At 43.3% G+C, this 21,752-nt stretch overlaps 1 protein-coding gene across 1 annotated transcript in view; it reads left to right on the top strand.

Annotated features, from left to right (window-relative positions):
- BDH2 (3-hydroxybutyrate dehydrogenase 2) overlaps positions 1 to 21,752 on the top strand; it is a 134,148-nt gene that overhangs the window by 70,700 nt on the left and 41,696 nt on the right. The window contains exons 4-6 of the mRNA XM_086951850.1: positions 6,179 to 6,275; positions 12,117 to 12,225; positions 20,118 to 20,178. Of these exons, the coding sequence (XP_086807976.1) occupies positions 6,179 to 6,275; positions 12,117 to 12,225; positions 20,118 to 20,178 (267 nt within the window). The remainder of the gene's footprint in view (positions 1 to 6,178; positions 6,276 to 12,116; positions 12,226 to 20,117; positions 20,179 to 21,752) is intronic.

The following is a 21,752-nucleotide window of genomic DNA, read 5'->3' as shown; positions in this document are numbered from 1 at the left end:
GGAACTCTATGTCAGGATAATGCCTGCTCTCCTCTGAAAGCAGTCATAATGGGGTGTAGTCTCCCCAGTGGTAAGTAGCCCATTGGCAACTACCCTAAACCCCCCTAAATTCAGTATTTGGGGGCCCCCCTGACTCAAGGAATTCGGATCTGTCTACTTGGGAACTGAAGAAGGACCAAAGAGAGCTGCCCTCACGAGAACCGTGGACTTTCCCTGAAGTTAGGACCAAACCCTGCCTTCCTGCTGGTACCTCAACAGTTGGACCGACGAAGCTCATACAAAAGCTGAGCATCCTCCCAAGTCTGTTGAGGTCTGCCCAGCACTTCAACAACCAAGCAGCATTTCCCTTGGGGTATAGGAGCCACCCCCCTGCAGCTGCAGGCACCAACAGCATTTTCCCTGTACCCTTACTTGACGACCATTGAGTCTACTGAGTGAGCATCTCACCAGGAAGCAGTCTTTGCTGCTCCAGGAGGTCAGATCAGTCTCCTTGCTAAGTCTGGAGATGCCAGGCCCTCCAGGAGTTGCCCAACACCAATACCCTGGGTACCGGAGCATTTACTGCAACCAAGGCTTGTGTGTCCAGTCTGTACACCACAGACGGCAAAGCCGACCTGCCAACGAGGGAGTTCAGGATCATTGGGGCCAGTACCAAGAGTATCCCAGCTGTCCTGTTTTCTCTTCATCTCCAGGTCACCAAAGCCAAGTAAGAGCTTCTTACTACAGCGACCCTCCGGTCAAAATACCTCTGCAACCGCACTACCCAGCACGGGTTCACGAAAACCAACTGTGTCCCTGTGCTCCAGAAACCCTTCAAGAGCTGATCTCCCCATTGGGCTCTGCCAAGCTTATCCCTACTCGCAGCCTTTCTTTTGCAGATACCTTTGCCATTTACTTTACCGCAAAGCACTCAAGCCTACCAACGCAACCTGCACCTCTTTTCCCGGACTCACCAGAGCAGGTAAACCCAGAATGTTGGTGGTTTCTTGGAACTTGCCCCCTAAGTACCTTCAGTCCTGAAAGGTACCCCTGAAAAACGTTCGCAAATGTAGCTATGCAGTGTAGGTTTCTCCTATGGAATCACTTTACCACGTTCGAAGCTCATACCTCAAAAACCATTATTTTGCTATATTTTTGCTTTACTGTAAAAATACTTTCTCAGAAAGTACTTACTCGATTATCTTGATGTCTAAAATTATATAAAAATCTGTGGGTTTTTTCTAAATTGGCCTTGGATTTCCTTTGTGAGTGTGTGCCTCATTTATTGACTCTCTCTGTACAACAAATGCTTAACACTACCCTCTGATAAGCCTAAACTGCTCGACCCCACTGCCACAGGTAGAGCACCAGGGATTATTGCTTTAAGCTCTGTAAACCATAAGGGTCGTCTTCCCTTACATTGGCACCACCACATAAAAAGCCAGATTCCTACAGCATGCCAGACAGTGACTGCATTAGCGTAACAACTTCAAAATTTATCAGGTCCTTTACATTTCCCCTCGGTGTCCCCCCTACCCCACACACCTTTTTATGTATACTCATGTGAACTCTCAGAGACCTTGTAAGTATTAAATATGTTTGTGCATTCCTTCACCAGCCCACTCAGAAGATCCTAAAATTATAGCAGCCGATCATTCTGCCATTTGGCATATACTTTATTTTATGCCACTCTATTTCCTGGAACAATTTTTTTCTTTTAAAAATCAGTAAATAGCACTTTACGTTTGTGTGACTTGCCTCCTGTCTTTGTTTCAGGCAAAGCACCAGGTTAGGAATGCATGCACATCACCTTGATGGTTACATTTGTGTTGAATGGAAAGAGAGAGGCAAGATAAATAATATTCAGAATTGGGCACAACAAAAGGAATGGGTGCAGACTTCTCTCTCCCAGGTTCCCCAAGCATTTACAGCATAGTCCTCTGTATAGTATGAGATGTGTACCCCTGCCCTGCGTGCCCAGCTGTACATTTGTCTGGAACCCTAATGCAGATTTGTTTTTTTTGGTCATAGGCGGACACATATCATACGAGCCATGACATAGGCCTGTCTCACAGATTGCAGTCTTGTTGGACTGTGAGCACTGCCCAAAGTGTTGACCTGATAGCGGTGGAAGTCTACCACCTTAATGAAGAGTTAAGCAGCACAAACACGCTGGTAGACCAAACCGTTTAATGATCAGTAGTAGTGAACAGGGCCTTTTTACTTTGTCACTGGAGTGAGGCCTACAGGCTCACTCACCTTTTTAAAAGTTCTGCTGCTGTGTGCTTAACTCACTCTTGGCCTACATAAGGTAAATGTGGCGTGCTGCCCCGCACAGGAGTAGCGACTCTGCGTTGATTGCATGTGTGCCCGGGAAGGGTATCATGCTAGAATGGAGCAGTACTATGCAGTGTATGCGTAGTTAGTACATGTACTGGGTGTATGTATGACTGAGAGGAATGCATTACATGACAGATGTAGTGCGATGCGGTGCATGTGTGTAAAAAACGTGTGCTGAATGTATGTGTGTGAAGTACAATACATAAAGGGTTAAGAGTGGTGCAGCGTGCACATAGTGAGTGTGTGTGCTGGCAGTGCGTGTTGAAATAACACACCCTGATTAAAGATGGGAAAGCTTCAGTGCTGAACTTAGTGCACAGACTGAGTGTGCGTGCTGGGTACATGGGGACACATAAGGGTACAATGAAAGAGGTATTAGTGCTGAACAGTAAGTGTACTGAGATTACCCCGAGTAATGTGCCTGCCAGGGTACATGGTATAGAGGAACCTGGGTTTCTTTTTGGGAAACCGAGGTCTGCCTGGTGAATACAGAAGGAGGAGAGGAATCCTCCCATACAGAATTGTGGATTGCTGAATTCCTATGAGCTCTGTAAGACTTATGCCTGTGACCAGGACTGTGGGGGAAAAGCCTGCTAGCCTCGCTGCTGGATATGGGGAAATCACCCAGGACACCAAGATCACCTGCCCTGGAGCTTGGAGCACTATCCTCTGCCTTCTTGCCAAGACTGGTGTGCCCTTTGAGGAAGAGGAGAGCTTTGTAAGGAGCGAGGTCCAGTGGATAGCCCTGCACGAGGATTCCCTCAGTGAGGTGTGGAGCTGTGCAACGATCGGGCCTTTGCCTGTGTGCAGCATCGACTGCGGCCCAAGTATGCCAGGAGAGGACCTAGTTGTTCTGAGTTGTATCGGAAGCGGTGTGCAGAAAGCACCTAGCTGCCTTACTGCTTTGCGGTGACCATGTATGCCAGAGGGGGTCACCGGTAAACTGAGTTTGGGCCAGGTGTCTAGGACCTGTGACTGCTGAGGTCAGCGGCACCGTATGCCAGGAGATGCCGCTGTAGGGAGCACGATCGCCTAAGGAGAGTCTGTGCCCTGATTGTGAGTACCACGCAACCCTCATATGCCAGGAGGGGCTGGTGGTACCACTTTGCCCTAGACTTTGGGCTGTCACGCTGGGCCAAAGAAGGAATGCTGTGACCAGCGGGTCGAGCCTGCATACTGTGATCTGCTCCTGAGAAGTCCCCGAGGTTCACGGGAGGAAGAGCAATTTTCCTTTTTTGTCCGCCGAGCAGGAGCAGCTCCTATTACTGAAGCCTGAGTGCCAGGACTGCTCGACAGAGAGAGCCTGCGCCACCGGGTGCTGCTGCGTCCATCACAAGCTTCAACGTACAGGATCCTAACTTGGGAGCAACCAAGGGCAGGGCACTCACTTAACTGTTGAACACTGCCGTACTGCTGGAACAGGTAAGTCTGAAACCGGGCCTATGGGGCCCCAGGGGACTTGCTGCTAACGGAGCTGAATGACAAGAGACAGTGGTCCCAACCACAAGAACATACAGTTATAACCACAGAATCAAAAATCAGAGATGTGTAGGTGTATATCCGAATGGAAAGAATATATTTATTTAAACACACAAAAGAAATAGCTAAGCAAGAACCAATTAAAATTACTATTCAGTGTGTAAAAGCAGAAGGGTATGGAAATCAACAGATTTCCAGACCTCAGGCATTTACTTTAAAAAGTGACAATCAACGATACATGTTTGTAACAGTCACAGTTCGAAAAACAACTTTTGCTCCATATTAATCATCATAGAGTGGGAGTCACTGTGGGAGTGTCGACGACGTTTCAGCCCCAGCTTATAATGTGGGGATCATTAGCAGGACAAAGAAATCTGTATACCCGAGAGATAGCCAGAAACGGATCCAGGAGAGGGAAAATCCTTATGGGGCGGTCCTTCTATGAGAGCCAAATGGGCAGTGTATAGATCGGAGAATTCTGAAAGTTAAGTAGAGGGGTTCAAGAAGAAAGGTCCTGTCTGTGTGCAGCAGATGCCCGCCTCAGGTGTAAGCGGCTGCACTGGAGTCTAGAGAGAGCAGGGGATCTGAATACAAAGCTCAGGGACCTTGAGTCAGAAGGAACGCTGAGTGTGTGTCGGTGTCCTCAGGAGGAGGAGGAGGAGGAGGAGGAGGAGGAGGAGGAGGAGGAGGAGGAGGAGGCGTAGCTGATATGCACCGCGCGTGGCACCATAGACACTGCTGACTACGTTCCCAAAAGGTCAGAAGGGCGAGCTCTTGTACATGGCCTAACAGTTTAGATTCCCTGATGCGGCCACACGTGAATGGGGAATAACCCTGGGCAGGTTACACGGAGGAGTATGGAACAAGGATTTGTCTAACAACCACTAGAGCCCTGACCGCAAGGGGGATTGTGTTGTTGCTTGCTGAATGTTGTATCCCTTTGCATGTGTAGAATTAGAAATAAAATACTACTTTTTCTTATAAAAGCAAGTATTTGGCTGGACATTGATTTATTGTTTGTACTGTTTGCAATTTGAGTTAAGAGTTCTTAACTGATCAGTATCTACTGCACCCTTGAGGGAGCCTGGACTGCTTGACCACAGCTGCCACTGAGCCTAAAGTGCAGAAGGTTTACTTTGCCCAGTTGAGCAAGATCCATAGTAGGTCGGGCCATGGGACATCAGTATGTATAGGCATTTATATAGCGCACTACTTACCCGGAGGGTCCCAAGGCGCTTCGACCGCTGCGAAACCCTTCCTGGCTTCCCTGAGAGATGGTCCCTTAATGGGTATCTCCAGGGTGAGACCAGGCGGTCTGGTGGGGCCGTTAGTGAGGATGAGGCAAGCTAATGCCCAGAGTTGCCGAGTGTGATCGCTGATCAGAGTGGGCACCGAGGCGAGAGAATTATCGAGTCCGCTGACCCTGGTCCAGAAACCTGCCGCGCCGGGAATCGAACCCTGGTCCCGGGCCGTCCTCTGCTCTCGGGTCTGCCGCCTCTAACCAGTGAGCCACACTACCTCACTAGTAGTAAAAGTAGTAAAAGGCCTCAACCTCCATGGTTTGGCCCAGTAGGCCCTGGGAGACCAGTGGCCCTCTGAAGGAAGTTCTGAGAACTGAATACTTGTTACTAACCTATTTGAGTGTCCTTGAAGCCAGACACAAAATCTCTATCACTTTGTAACCACAAATACCTCTCAGTTCTTGTTCAGGGTCAGTTTTCATTATACATACACATGCACTTAAATTACTTATTTCCTACCTTTTAACAGCATACAATATCAATGGAATTACTAGCCAAGCAAAACGTATATTTATTCACAGAAATCATTGTTATAACTGATTTATTGCACCAATAACAGAGTTTCAGTCAATTGCCTTAATAAGTACCACTGTTTTTTCTCACAGTGTGGATAAGGAAAATAACAGTGCCTTTGGTGGGCAGGAGTAGAGTGAGGGCATTTGTAAACCGGGCCAAAGCCTTTTTCCCCCAACCTTATACTGATTAAAACTCACCTTGACCTTTGGAACTAAATTTAAAGATCACTTTTTTTCTCTAGTAGCAAGTTTTTCGTACGTTGGCGTATGGATGCGTCCTTGTTCTGGTTGACATGAGGCTGACATAAAGTTCCCAGGTCTTCACTGCTACACCTGTGAACAGCTCAGCGCTCAGGCTCTAGGTGGTAATGTTGGTATTAGAGAATGAATCTCATAAAGATCCACCTTAAATGGGTAAATGTACCAGAAGACAGCAACATGATGCCAATGAGTTGCTAGTCTGCTAAATACAGTGACTACTTGAGAGAGTCTCTCTTTCTATTGGATTTTGATTGAGGATCTAACTGTTGGTCTAACCACACTGTCTTTCTCTGCATTTTGTAGGCATCCAGACACGGGTTCTTGATGTTACCAAGAAAGAACAAATCGAACAATTGGCCAAAGAAATAGAGAAAGTTGATGTCCTTGTGAATATTGCTGGGTAATGTGATATTCAACTGAATTGTCCTTCTATTTTTTTTTGTGTAAAAATAATGTGGCATAGGTCAATGTTTCTAGAAACTCCATAGTTGCATCATTGAATATCGCACTAAACTTGGTTTATTGCCATTCTACATAATTTCTTACTTTTTATGATTCTAGCGGCAAGAGGTAGCTAGACCATAGAACTACCCATTGTAGAAGAACATTCTACATTTTTTTAATAATGAGTCTACTTTACTGAGCTATGTGATTTCTAGTTAACAGTTTAGATTGTGTCAGAAGTGTAACCTTTGCAGAGTTGGTCCATTCTCGATGTAGGCACAGGCACAAGCCTTATATGATAAACTATACAAACTTTCACATTCCAAGACCTCTAGTACGTTTTGTGAAGTCTGCCTTATAAACAGTTAACACATCTTCCCTTTAGTACCATTATAAACTCTAGTCTATATCACTAATAAGTGCTGAGTTGCCTTCACCCAATGGTCTTCTATAATTCCTATATAGTATTAGCTTAAAAATGGGTCTTCGGGTATACATGTTCATGTGATGCCCCTCTCTATGATGGTTGGGAGACCTTTGGGTGGGTGATACTTGGGTTTTCTTATCCCTAATTCATTGTTCGAATTATAGTGCAGTCCTGCACTTTGGCCCTTATTACGAGTGGCATGGTGCTTGGTGTGATATTTATCACACCTAGGAAAATCCCCTCTACAGCATTTGGAATATATGTGGTGTAAGCAAGTTATGGAGATTATTGGATTTTTTCAGCAGCAGTACGCCCTGTGGTACATATTCTCCCTTTAGCTTGTTTGAGTTGGCTCATCTTCATGCACCCAATGTTCCTTTGGGCAAGACACAGGCAGGTTCCCTGCTTAATGTCCAATAAAGCTTTTAGTGAACCTATTCACTTCTTAGCCTATGGCAGAAGTACTATATTCTGACACTTAAGCTAGTATTGGATCAGCATTTACATATTATACTTTGCATTCATGTCAGGACTTGAAAGAATGTTAATTCTGAGTAGAGTTATGGGCTGAAGTATTTAAATGTGGTATCTGCCTATGTTTAAATTGTATGGCATATTTAGACATGCCGCATCCTCTCGCTTTGCGTTGTGTGTTTGGTGTGCTTATTGTTCACTTTATTGGATAACTTTGGCTGAGTCTTTAAAAGCAGGAAATTGGTAGAGTGGAGAACATGAAGTTTAAGACTGTAGTCTGGTGATGGTTACTGCTTCTTCTAGTACCAATTGAAAGACTGTCACAATTACCTTGTTTTTGTATGAGCTTTAAAACCATGGGCTAAGGGAGGAGAAATCACCAGTGCCTTGTGTGTTCTGTTTCTGCAGCCTGGGTTCCTATTTTCCATTCAACTTCAGAGATCTTTTTTCATGATCTGAATCTTTTTGTGTCTTGATTGCATAAAGTAACTAGGATTTGTGCCCAAGGAAGGGTGTTTTGCCTCCTCATCTTAACCTATTTTTAGTTTACCTGCCATACTACCTTTAGCCTGCATCAGATATCCTCTCACTTCAGGACACCTGCAACACGACTTTGAAAAACTATGCAGACGACAGCTCCATACTTAAAATTCAAACTTCCAAACCAAAACCCTCACACCTTGGTACATCCAAAATATGGCCAAAATCGAACACATCTTTCACATACAATAAAAGGAATGGAGACAAACCAATCATCCAGGCTACCTCGCCAAACTTAAACCAAGCCCCTGTATACTTGGATCCCTCATCACTCGACTTAAAATAAACCTTCTACATGACCACTATTTGTAAGATGATTAACGGACACAAGTAATTGTTTAAGGACATCAAGCACTTCATCATTCTACTCTGAGACTCTTGTTCTTCATTCCACACATGCAATCCCATCAATCCCTCTCTCACCGAGAATATTAACAAACTGGATGCCACAGAAATTACACAGAATTCCATATTACCACCTACCCCCATCACAGTTTCCTGCCTTTAACCTCCCCTTTAAAGAAGAACTCTTAAACATTCTGAGCTCTTGCAATGCAGCCGCCTATGAAGGCGACGTTTTACCATCACCCATCAACAAAACTCTATGAAGGACATGTTCTCACCCCGCTTATCATTATTAACAGTCAGGGATTAGTTCCAGATGCCCTCAAAGCACAACAGATTCTCTCCTTGCTAAAAAAATCCATCCTTGCTCAGATGATTCCACCAACCTCTAATATGTCACCCACCTAGCCTTCATAGGAAAAATCTTGGTAAAAGCAGTGCCCACCCAGTTACAAGAGCAGATCAGCAAGAATAGTTTTCTACACTACCAAACCAGCATCAGTCAATCTGCTGCATAGAGACAGCGGCTCTTAAAGTGGTTGATATTGCATACATCATCAATGACCGAAATGCCCCTTGCTCCTGATTGACCTCTGTTTCATTCAATACTATCAACGATGAAACACTGCTCCACAACCTGGACACATACATATGCTTCTGATACAGGCCTGCATTGGTCTCCTCCTTATTTTTCCAACTGCCATCAAATCATACAGCTAGGATTTGCCGGGAAATCCTATTTTCCTGTGGAGAACCACCTGGCTCCATCCACTCTCCTTCATCTTTAACCTATAAATGGAATCCATACACAGTGACATCAAAAGTCATCAGTGTTCCAACAACTATCTGCTCTACCTCAAACTCATCTCAGCCACTGACATTTAGCAGCTCATATCCTTCTTCAAGAATTAGATGTCATTGGAGCTCGAAGCTGAACTGGACTGAGACTGAAATCCTCTGGTTTGCCAGCACCTCCAAAAATCTGTTGATTCACATCTGGCTATCTCACTGTAACAGATGGCTTCTGATCCTAGATGACTGACAGTGGGAACTCCCTTGAATTCCTCCTCAACACAGACCGTACATTCAAATATCACAACAACACAAAGACAAGATTGCCTGGCACCTCCGGAAAAGTTATGTTCTTAGCCTAGTCGATGTGGCTAAAAAAGGTTTGTTTGGGTAGAAATGAATTCTTATTATTAAAGTCAACCCTAACCACTGTTATTTTCTGAATCCTGAGTTTGTGCTTCTCCAGACCAAACACTTTAAAAAGGTGCCTACCGTTATGGATGGCATATGAATCCTACACCTTGTAGTCCCCTTTGCCTTGTGTAACATTTTCTATACACTGATTTACACATGTACGATTCATAGTCTCTGTATGTGTGCGTCATGTAAAGTTCTACGACACCCTACACCGATATGAGGTGCTATAAAACAACCAAAATACATGTGAGAGAGGAACTATGGAGAAATGAGGCACTGTTGTAGGGTGATAGTGGGGAATCATTGAAGAGCCCCAACAGATATTGTTGTATCCTGGTGCACAGTAAGGTCATCATTTACTATGCTTTAAAAGCTAACATAATTAAATATATAATAACAAATGTGTTTCACAAAGCACCATTTTTTCACAAATTTTCTTGGGGGGGTAGAACCCCCCTCCCCCCTCCCCCCTCAGAATCCCTTCCACACCCCAACACACACAAAAAAATGTCTTTTTAGTGGTGAGGCTTGCTCGCTGCACACGCTGTGCACCATACGGGAACTGGTCTGACAAAATTTACCTGGGCTGCTTTGGGTTTCCAGTCCAGGCCTGCAATAGGCAATATGTTACACTATACTTCTTCATCATCTAATCTCTGGCGATACCTGCTCATGTATTCATCTATAGTATGTTTGTTTTTGCATATTGACCTAATGAAATTTATCTTGGCCATTCCGAACCACAGTGGTTACCGCTTCTCGATTGTAGGTAGGCATTGTTAAGTTTCTTTCTGCTATTTAATGGCTGATTTGGCTTCTGGATGTGCAACTTCCCTAAAGTCTTGTTTCCTTATTTGGTAGTATCTATAATGCAATTTTTTTTTCATTTTCCCCAGTCCATTACTAACATTCACTAATATTCATGGGAAACAGGAGGACTGGTGCATTAAGCGATAAATAGTTTTGTAGTTGGATATGTTTTATGTTCTTGTTTTGAGGCTAAAAGTTCTAACTCTTTTTGTCACTACGGTTTCTGTTGGCTAATTAAATGCCTATTGTATTTTGGGATGCCAATCCACCAAAAGTTAGGAACTATACACCTTGTAGGTTTGCTTCATTATTTTAGTCGATAGGTACTCGCAAACATTTTCCAGGGGGACAAAAGGTTTGGCCTGTTGTGTGACCTTGGGCTGCTTTGATGCCGTCAGGATGTCAGGTGTTGTCCATGTTTAATAACAACACGGGCCACTCAGGTGGTGAACATAACAACTGACTTACCTCCTAGTTCACTATTTGCGTTATTGCCAGGTTTGGGGATAGCATGAATGCTTCTAAATTCATGTTTGCAAACTATCACTTTAAAAGCAAACTTCTCAGTGCACTGATATATTTAAGTGGTGCAGGACACCTATAGTTCTTTTTCTTTACTTTAGTTAATAAGCTACTTTAGTTGGAAATAAATGCTTGCCCCTTTAATGATCAATTTTCTGAATAGTAGTGCTCCATCAAGTAAACTGCAGCCCAGTGCTGCTGTTCACCAGGGGGCCGCATGCAAAGGTCAGAAGGGCTGCATGTAGCCCCTGGGCTGTACTTGAAGTATCACTTTTACTAGATGTCTGAATCTTTTAAGGATTCACAAAAATCCTTAGGCATACTTCTGCATATCTATAATAATCATACATTTTCATAAGTAATTGTTGCGTTAATTTGAATGCGGGATTAGTGCAATAGCACATAAACATTTTGTTGCTCTACATTTACATTTAGGCTGGGCGAGAAGCTCTCTCCTCTGCACCCTCATGAAGTAGGGGATGTATCTATCCATTTACCACAAATAAAACATACTTAGTGATATATTCTGGAGTACATTTATGGTGCCATTCAAGGTGGCATTGGCCATGAAAGAGAGGCAAACTGGTTTTGAAAACTCCAAGTTTTGACTTTGTAGTTCTTTCATGCACTATGCTTGGTGGCCAACATTCCCTTCAAACATACTTGCAGGTTGTTTGTGATACTGCTTTTCACCCATGAATGTATATGGCTTAAGATTCGGATTCTGGGAATCATGAATTTAGAACCATACATAGATTTTGCTTCCCACTTGGTAGGGCTTTGGTGTACAAAAAAAACTGTTTTGTAATCTAGTAGGTTTTGTTATAATGTTTTTGTTGAAATGTAGAATGAACACAGTTGTAGGTTTCAATAGGTAGGTTTATTCATAAGGATACAGAGAGCCGTCCCAGCTGGTACAAGGCACAAGCAGCAACTGCCACTGACAGAACATTCAGGGCAGGATATCTGCTTACACTCTAGATGACATCACAGAACACTCACAGGCCTCCGCCAGCATCACATCACCACAGTTTTTTTAAACGTAATTGTGATCCCTCAAACAGTTTCTTTTGACTTGTAGGAAACCTTCAAGTAAGATGTTTTTCTTGCAAGGTAAATGTGTATATTGTGTGGATATATTTATATGCTGTTGCATCTCGACAATATATTGTATTTTCCAGCTTAACCTCTGTTACCCATACATTTAGATTTAGAGTATTAATGTCTCTTATACTGTTGCACCTACATTTCAAATTCTGTATTTTGTAATGTTGCAGCAATATTTGATCCTGTCAAGGGCCCATGAAGCATCTTCCTATTTACATGACGCCATTCTTCATAGCCATGTAGATTGAATTGTAAGAGGCATTGGTTATCTCACCTTTTCCACTTTTATTCAGTAGTTGAAAACTTATGACTCCCTTTAAATTGTATGGCACATATTTAAAGCATTTCCAATTTTCTTTCTAGTTTCGTCCATCATGGAACTATTTTAGACTGCAGTGAGGCCGACTGGGACTTTACTATGAACCTTAATGTGCGAAGTATGTACCTGATGATCAAAGTGTTTCTTCCAAAGGTAGGAGACCAAAGATTTTCTAATTATAGTGGCATACCTGGCTGAGAATATGTAAAATCGAATAAGAATAATATGCCACTGACCTCTCTTAATACTGGTGCCATTTCTGCATTCAGCTGTTTGGAGGACCGAGGATGGCATGCACGCCTAGGTCTGTATTTCTGACTGTAGGCCTTTAACCCGCTTCTCCATAACAGAGAGACACTGGTCATTGTGCTGGGTCAACAAGACTTATATGCACCACTGTCCTGGTCTGCTCACCCCTGTTCAGTATCACGGTGATGGTTGTAACACCTGCTGCTGTATACACAGAGCTTCTGCTCCTGCCTCCTGGACTGCAGAAAAGGTTATACAGACTATCATTAATATTGTAGTTGTAAAAGGAAAGAAGTAAATGTGGTTCACTAATATGCACTTGATGATAATGTATTCTTTATACTTTGTACATGGAATACCTTGCATACATTGCGCTGGTGATGAGGCCCCGGGTTACTTTAGTTTAATTGTATTATTACTTTTTCCAGTTGCTGAAGAAAGTTGCAGGAACATACATGAATTTAGTAGTGGTGCTACTGTAAGATAAAGGTAGTGCAAGAGCGCCAATCTGAAGGAGTGAAGTGTCCAGGAAAAGCCCGAATGACTAGATGGGCTCTCAGTTCAGTTCAGAGGATGGCAAGGGTAGGAGAAGGAAGGGTTGGTGGTCCGATTCAGCAGTTTCCAGAGGCTGGAGGGTTTGTTTCTATTGTGCTGAACGAGAAGTAGCTTGCAGTGAAGAATGTCATAAATCAGGCAGACACTACTTAACATGTATCCAAACGTCTGGATATGCACCCAAACTCAGACCTGTAGAGCCTCCGTACTTGCAAACACAGGTGTAGTTGGTAAAAGCCTCTATTTAGCAGCGCTCAAGAAATCACGATTCAGTAGCACTCCCTGTGCACCTCGGTCAATGTGGATCATTTTTGCAGAGTTGCAGTTCTTCCGTTGAAGTTAAGCTCGAGAACTATTAATTCCATCTAATATTTCATTTTCTTAGCTTGATAAAAGAAAGGAAGAAATTCATTGTTGTTTTGTTAGCCCTAGCCTTGTGTGTTCTTTATGAGCTACAGTTAATATTAAAGTAAAAGTTGGAGTTGCAGTGAGTCGATGGGCACAATAGCATGCAATTTGATTTGTGACCCTGGACAGAAGATATGCTGTCAAGTCAAGTCAAAAGAAGTCTTTATTCGATATTTCATCATAAAAGACATACTACAGAAATCAATCATAAAAACAATTCAGTCTATAAGATGACCAGTTAGAGTGGGTACATTACCCTACAATACAAATACGCGAATGTCGTTAAAAATGTGTACAATAGTTTAAAACAATAAATTACTATACATTAAGAACAGACTAAAAATAACATTAAATCACAATATGCAAGACTTCATTTTCAGTAAAAGACCTGTATAAACAAAACATCTATGATACAACTTATCATTCCTAGGTACGCCAGGCCTGTACCCAATATGGCATATTATAGGGCAGTTAAAGGTGAATTAATCAGCCTTAACCGTAGGATCCAGGCCCATCCAATAAATTTTGCAACCCCTATTACCACCAGTAAGGAGGTATCGGTCTTTAGAATTCTGCCGCTGTCTTCGCTGAGCGTGTACCCAGTGACCTACAGACTGAGCGTAACCACTTATGTCTAGGAGCATGGTACACAGGGCAGACAAAGAGGAAGTGGTCAACTGTTTCTTCCGACTCAGAACACAGTGGACAGTATCCATTACCACTGTTGGCCCAAGACTTTGTTAGACCCCTGAGCGGTAGTGTCCCTACTCTAAGCTGATGGAATAGCTTACGATCTCATTCCAATAGTCTTCAAGACTACAGACATCCTTCACCAACACAAAGGATGCCATCAATGAGCCGTCTATCAATGAGGCATGTCTTTTAGAGACGACCCATCCCCAATACAGATCTCTAAACAACTTTTTCGGGAGAAAAGTAGCTGTATCCGGGTTACACCAGAGTTCTCCTAACCCCATATCAAACAATGTGGTTCTTAGGTCGCTCAATCAGCCTATCCTGTAGGAACCCTGAAGATCCCTAACTTCTAACAGTGTTTTCGCGTATAGAGAAAGTTCTGGCGTGGTCCACATGCGCCGCCAAAATGCTAATGGTCTGTATCGCACAACATCCTCGGCTGGTTGACACCCTAGATCAGATAAAAGCGGAATGCGGGGTGTAGATTGCAGGAGGCATATTACTGCCCTAAGGAAATATTTTGGGCCACTTTGAGGGGGTCCAAGTTGCTATAACCCCAAAGCTCAGTGCCCTACAGCATCGCTGGCAACATTTTAGAGCTGTAGATCTTCATAAGTGGTGGCATGGGTTTTGTTTGGGAACATTTATGTTCTTTAAGAAGGGCTCCACCTAATTGAGCATGCTTTAAAGCAAGAAGGTCTATCTAGGGGTTCCAGCTAAGATTGTCACTAAATGTGACACCAAGATATGTAAAGACCGAAGTCTGTTCAAGGGTAGCTCCACCCATTGTTACCCTGGCTGTAGTTTGGCTTTTCCCCCTTAAAACCATAAACTTGGTCTTGGCCACGTTAACCTCTAGCTCATGTTCGCGGCAAAACAGTTCAAATCTAGACAGGGCTAACTGTAGTCCCTGTCTCGTTTTAGATATAAGAAGCGTGTCGTCCGCGAACATGATAGGGATTTTCATCCCGGCCAAGGATGGAGCATCTGTAGGGTGGTTTGTAAAATAGTTTAGGACCCCATTAATGAATAAAGAAAATAAAGTAGGGGCCAAAACACACCCTTGTCTAACACCCTTGGCGACATCAAATCTATCAGTAACCTCACCAGGCTTACCCCAGAGACCCTGTGCATACGTGTGGGCATGTAGGTTTACCAAAAGCCTCACTAATTCGACTGGCATGCTCAGTTTTATTAAACATTCCCATAGCTTTGCCCTTGGTACAAGGTCAAATGCAGACCTTAGATCCACAAAGGCCGCATATAGTTTGCCACCCCCGATGAAGACAACCTTCCAGTAAAGTAATACAAACCTGAATGCCTGGTCAAGGGTACCTACATGGGTTCGAAAACCCGCTTGTAAGGGTGTTAGTATATCAGACTCAAGCATCCAGGACTGGATGCGTCCCAGAACTAAGCGGGCCGTAATTTTTTGTACCGCGTCTATTAAGCCGATTGGCCGATAATTGGACGAGACTGAGCGATCACCCTTCTTATATATCGGTAAAATCTCAGCACCGAACCAGGAATCGGGGACCTGCGCGCCATTGGCTAAGGCGTTGGCCAAGATGGTGATATAAGTAACCCAGAGGTCCTGTTCTTGCAGGAAAAGGTCTGCCGGGATGCAGTCAGGGCCTGGTGCTTTACCACTCGGGATAGATTTCATAACGGTCTTTACCTCTGAGTGCGTAAATATTAGAGGTTCATCAGGGTTTGGCGGGGGAAGAACCACCACAGCTCCATTGTCTGTCCTAAACTGATTTTCAAAGAAACTGACCCACTGCTGTTAGCCCACATAGGCAGACCTTGGTCGGTCATCCTGGCATTTGCCCCATTTAAGATGATGCCAAAACTGCGACAGATTCCTACCATCACAAGCCTCAGTGAGGACCCTCCAATGTTCCTCATCCCAATTTTTTTTTGCATTAATCTGAGCTAATTTATATGTGGCTCTACAGGTCCGTATTAAACCCTGTGCTCTAGATTTAAGTGCGGCAATCAATTCATGTTGGGCCTGCCTACACTTATGATCGTACCAGGTAGCATTCTTCTGGGTTCCCTTCCTACCCTGGTTAGAGATACTCTTGATAAACAACTTTTTCAACCTCTGGAATAACTCTCTATGGGCACTAGGAATTCTATAAATAATCAAATCCTGGGTATCACAGCTCCCCAGGGATTCCATAGTTTGAGTGACTAGAGATCTTATCTCGGCACTAGCTGCTTCATCTGTGGCAATCTTAGGCCACCGAACCCGCTCAGATCATTTTTTAAAGTAACCTGCGCTTGGACGATGTTAGAGTCATCGGGGGGGGGAGGCTCAAGAAGCTATAATCTAATAGGGTCAACACTAACGGGTTATGATCACTTTCTGGTCTGGACATAACTTCCATATCAACAACAGCAGACCATAGCTTCACATCGATCAGATTATAATCAATTCGGCTACTATGTCTGCCATTGTTGAAAGTGTTTTTGCCCCTCCTATCTGATTTTACCCTTCCATTAGCTGCCCTCAATCCAAGGTTAAGACACAGCCCTTTGATATACATAGCGGATTGTGTCCACTTCCTTATGGGTACCAGTTCTAGCTGAGGAATTCCCCACATCATATCCTCAGCCTCGGTGAGCTTTCCGTCCTCTCTATCTAACGGCTCAAAACAGGTATTAAAATCTCCCACCACCACCCTGTTCCCCTCACACAGTGTGTTAGTAAGGAAGTCCTCCAAGAGTGTAATAGTTGTAGAGACTTTCCCACCCTGAAGACTCCTTACATAAACGTTCACAAGCAGAATGTTAAAACCCTTGGTCGAACGGATCCTAATAATCAATATATCCGGACTATCAATTGGGATTTCTTCCACTGTAACTCCTTCGTGCTGGCGAACCCAGATTGTCAGACCGCCAACTGGTCTCCCTCTGTGGCCTTTGACTGCCGATTTAAAGAAGTTTAGGAAGCCAGTATGAAATAGAGGAGTGACCGCCCATGTTTCCTGGAAGGACCAAACATCCCCTTGTTCTATGAATTCCACCCAATCAGGTCCCCAAAGTCTAGATTCCAACCCGGCTATATTCCAGCCAGAGATCATGGTACGATGGGTGGCTGGCAAGTGATCATTTCCAGTCATAGTGGGAATGTTTGATTTCATTATTGTAGTGGGGCTCGAGTTTACTGAGGCGGGGTACAATACTGGATCATCATTAGGCTCTAGGCGTGGTGTAACTGGTAAAACCTGTAAACTTTTCTCAGCCAACACAGTAACATTGTCTACCCCTAACAGAGATGGATCACTACCAACCCTCTGTCAATCGTTTTCTTCGAGGGTTGACAGTGGTGCATATCTGTTGTGAGTCAGCAGGGACTGTGTTGGAGCAGGACCAACATTACCCATAAGAGGAGCATTTACTAAACCGGTTCTTACAAGTGGCATAAGACGAATTTTGGGGTAAAAGTCAGATAATTCCCATGTTACTATGCAACCATCTCCTATTTGTGGTTGACAGCTTCTTAGGAAAGGGATCACACGATTACTCTTGAAGTTTACTATGACCAAGTCTCCTGGTATGTCCTTGGTCATATGGCCTAGCCACCCGACCCTTCTAACGTTTAAAATTCTCCCGCCAATATTAGGGGGGAGCGGTCTATTTCTGCGTAACCAAAATGCAACTTTGTTTTTTAATTCTTGATGCCCCTCTATTTTCCCGTTTGGGAGCTCTGGAACCCCAGAGAGGACACACACAAAAGGTGCAGCCTCTGGCGGAAGATCTATACGAGTGTTGTTTCTGTTACTTCTTCCATAATCAGCACTTACCCCATCGACGTTATTGCAAATATTAGACTGCCTCACTTTCGGGGCGGCATTCTTTGGTGTAATAGGACCTTTATTGTCTTTGGGGTCCTGTTTGATGGGGGGTGTGGTATTAAGAGCTACAGTTTGACTTATATTTGTTATTATAGCCCCATTTGTTTTAGCCACTGTAGATACTGCTTGGTTCTCAATATGCTTGTTTTGAGCCAATTTCTTATTTTCTACATTATTGGCATTAGTTACTTCCTTGATGTTACCCACCATTTCTCCTAGTCTCTTAAGTCTTTCTACCATTGGCAGAATTAGGGATCTCACTAGATCTTCAATTTGCGCCAGGAGGTCTGGTGGAGGAGTTAAAGCGCGCAGTTCTGGTCCCTGATTGGTCTTCACGGGTTTTGGGGTATTATTAATAACCATAGGGGGGCCTAAATGCAATTTAGCTTGTTTCGCCAACCTCCCCCTATGATTGGCACCCTTACGCTTCCTTATAGTAGTGGGGACCTGTTTAGATACAGTGAGTTTAGTGTTATTTATGTTAGATGTGGTGGATGAAATTCCAAGAATGCTTTCCTCGGATAGAGTTTGCACATCTGGTGCAGCACTTGTGCTCCCCTTATTTAAATCAGAGCTGCCTACCATATTTGGACTTTTTTCTACCTCCACCATAATCCCAGAAGCATTAACGGAGTTTGTGTACTCATTAGCACCCCCTGGTATTGTAGGCATTTGTGAAATGTCAAATTGCCCTAAAGAGGATCGTTTGTTAGGCAATGATTCTAGGGATAACCGCTGTTCAGCCCTCACAATTTCCCGTTCAATAGCAGATGATGCCCTGGTTAAATAATGATCAATAGTCCCCTTAAGGGACCCAGCTTGGGAAATAACATTTTTGGGGACGCCTTTTGTAGTCATAATGATGGAGTATTAGTAAACGTTTCAGGATATCAGACACAGAAGCAAAAGGAAGACCCTGCTACTTTAAGAAACAGTAATGGCAAGAATCATAGGGCACGGTAGACAGAACACCAAGTTAAGCTTACTTAGGGGTGTACAGATAATGTCCAGGTCCTTGTACGGAAAGAAAGAGGGGTGGCCCAGCCCAGCCTCCTTTGGCCTCTGAGGGCCACAGAGGGCCCGCCCTTTGCCCGGATTAGCCCGGCGACCACCTGCGCGCGTCCCGCGAGGCGGGAGATGAGACGCCTTTTTCTAGCGCCTTCGGGCGCGTTTGGAGGCATGGGCAAGCTGAGGCTCCTGGGTAATGTAGTGCACAGTTCGCCCCGCTCTGCGGCTGCGCCTGGTGACTTGCGGCGGGGGGAACGGCACAGGGCAGCAGGGCAGAGTGACAGCAGCAGACTCCCGGCAGGGAAAGCAGCAAAGGAAAGGTCCTGGGCGTTTGGCGTAAAGATGGTGGGCTTCTCGATTCTGGCAACCCCGCAAACCATTCATCCTGGAACATTTGCACAGTGTGAGAAGTGGCACAATGGGCAAAATTCCCCTAGCACAAAAAGGGCGTCATGTGGGACAGAAGGTGCCCCAGAGTGGAAGTCATTGATTGTTTGGAACAGATGATCAAACACTAAGAGTAGGCTGTGCGATTCATTGAATTACATTGATCAACATGTTAGAGAGAAAAACATGCTAATACAATTGGTTATGTGTCTGTAATTGCAACCCTGTTTTACAGTTGTTTATTTAGGGTTTTATGGCAGAAAACATTGTACACCAAACAATGGTAACATAAGCACTCAGAATGGTTACTGGCAATACCCTCCTGTTACACGGCACATGTTGGCAATGCATACATCATGGTTTACATGAAGAAAGGAAAGAAAAGAAGAAACTAAAGGGAAAGACCCCATAGCTCAAACATTATCAGGAGGAGTCCTGTAAAGACCGTGATGTGTGCTAGATAGGTGCAGTATAAATGGCCTTCGAAGGGTGCAGTGCCAAAGAGGCCTTCTCATCTGGAGGGAGCTAGGTAGTGCTTCATTGGGTCTCTTACACTCCTAAGTTCTATTACATAGGTATCCCAATGTAGCCTTTATGACATCATGTGGTGCCCGAAACGTCAATAAATTGTATTTTTATCAGTTTGCATAGACTTTGAGTAGGTTGCTGCCCATGAGATTCAAACGAAAGTGCCAGTGGTTTATAGACACTGTCTTTTATTATCACCTAGACAAGAGTAATACTCTCAAAAAGTGTGCATTAGCTAAAATTCCACAGGACTGATGTCAAATTGTCCACAAAAGAACAAAGCTGAGAGAGCCGCCTCTTCTCTCTTGAAAATGTTGATGTTTTATGTTCATGTCTTTCATTTTTTTTCAGATGCTTTCACAGAAGTGTGGTAACATTATTAACATGTCTTCAGTGGCTTCTAGTATAAAAGGTTGGTGTCTGGCTACACGTACCCTGAAATCTGTTTTGTTGTGGTCTATTAAACTAACCATCTTTTCAGTGTTTATTCAAATAAAATGCAAAAAGAGCAGAAAATGTCAAACTTTGAGAAAAAGAAGCCTGATTGGATTGTAAATAAAAAAATCTAATTGTCCATATTACACATTTCCTTTCCTGTTTTACACTTCTCTGTCATACCAATCTTTGTGTTTGATTAAACCAGCAGCAGTCGTCTGCGTATGCAGCACAGTTTGAGGATCACCACAAGAACTAAGACTCGTATTTCTATTTAAAGTCTGTCAGATGTTCCACCTTTATTGGGAACACTATATTGAGTAGTGGACTTGAGGTCGTTGAATATCAAGCCAAGAACTTGATATAGGCATACAGTGCCCTTAGTGGAGATCGTGATAAGTTTTCTGTATCAATTTTCAGAACAAGGCCTGGAAATAGGTTTTTTTATACCCCTGGCCCTATGGCCTTTGTCAGTGTGCCAGCCTGAGACAGAAAGCAAGTTGGACAGCAGCCAACCCGCAGTCCACTAAACAATATGTGAGTAAGATGCATTTCGGGTAACATTCCTTAGAGATAGGAGAGGAATAATTTGTGAAACGCAAACTCTTTTTTTTTATTATGGAAAGATCTATTCAAAAACACTAGGAAAATATGGTACATTTTACAGAAATATTTGTAAAGAATCAAACCCTTATCCTAGTGCATGCATTATGAATAGTAACCATTATGAACTTAAACAATATAGTAGCCACAAAATTCAGTAGAAGTGTAAAAAATAATTAGTATTGCTACATATTGGAAAAATCGTAAAGCTTTTGTTTGTCAATATTTACAACCCTTTCCTCATCTCTTTGGCTAACTAAGCTGATCTACGCACAAAGAAAGGGCATAATTCGAGTTTCAAAGCTGATTTACTCCATCATACCGTCTCTGAACAAAAAAGCAGTGTTCAGTATAATATGCAGTGTCTTCTACTCTAGATTGAGTCGTCAGGCAGATGGGTAAGCAGCTGGGTCTTTGATATGATGTTCCTCTCCATCTTTCATGATCCTAGCTTTCATGATGTATTTGATCACTGTTGAATCTTTTCAAGAGATCAATTAGCAGAAAAGGTCCTGGCAACCTCTCACTTACATTCATTGAAACCATTTTCATTGTTTAATAATAAATAAGAAGTGAAATGAATAGCTTCCATGAATCCTTTTACATGATTTCAAAAGAATTATTGGAACAGAGAACGCTATTTAGGAAGAATAATATGAAAATATTCAAACAGACTTGAATAACACTTTGCACTGAATAGTAACATGAATAAATGTGCATTTTATTTTGAAATAATGTTACTCTAAAAAGGGGATCACTGAAAGGAAAAAAACATGATAATTATAACAACAGCATCTCGTCGTAAGTCCCCAGAATTGCTTTACCTGCAATGATAACATCCGGTCAGGCAAAATTCTTCTTTCTGAAGGATATTTCTAACAGCAGACCTTTAGAATAATTTTTTGCAAGTGACTGGAACCAGATACTCTGAACCAGAACCAGGACCAG

Source organism: Lissotriton vulgaris, unplaced genomic scaffold, assembly GCF_964263255.1.
Source record: "Lissotriton vulgaris unplaced genomic scaffold, aLisVul1.2 SCAFFOLD_1282, whole genome shotgun sequence".
In the NCBI taxonomy this organism is placed as follows: domain Eukaryota; kingdom Metazoa; phylum Chordata; class Amphibia; order Caudata; family Salamandridae; genus Lissotriton; species Lissotriton vulgaris.
This window is presented reverse-complemented; position numbering and strand designations above follow the sequence as displayed.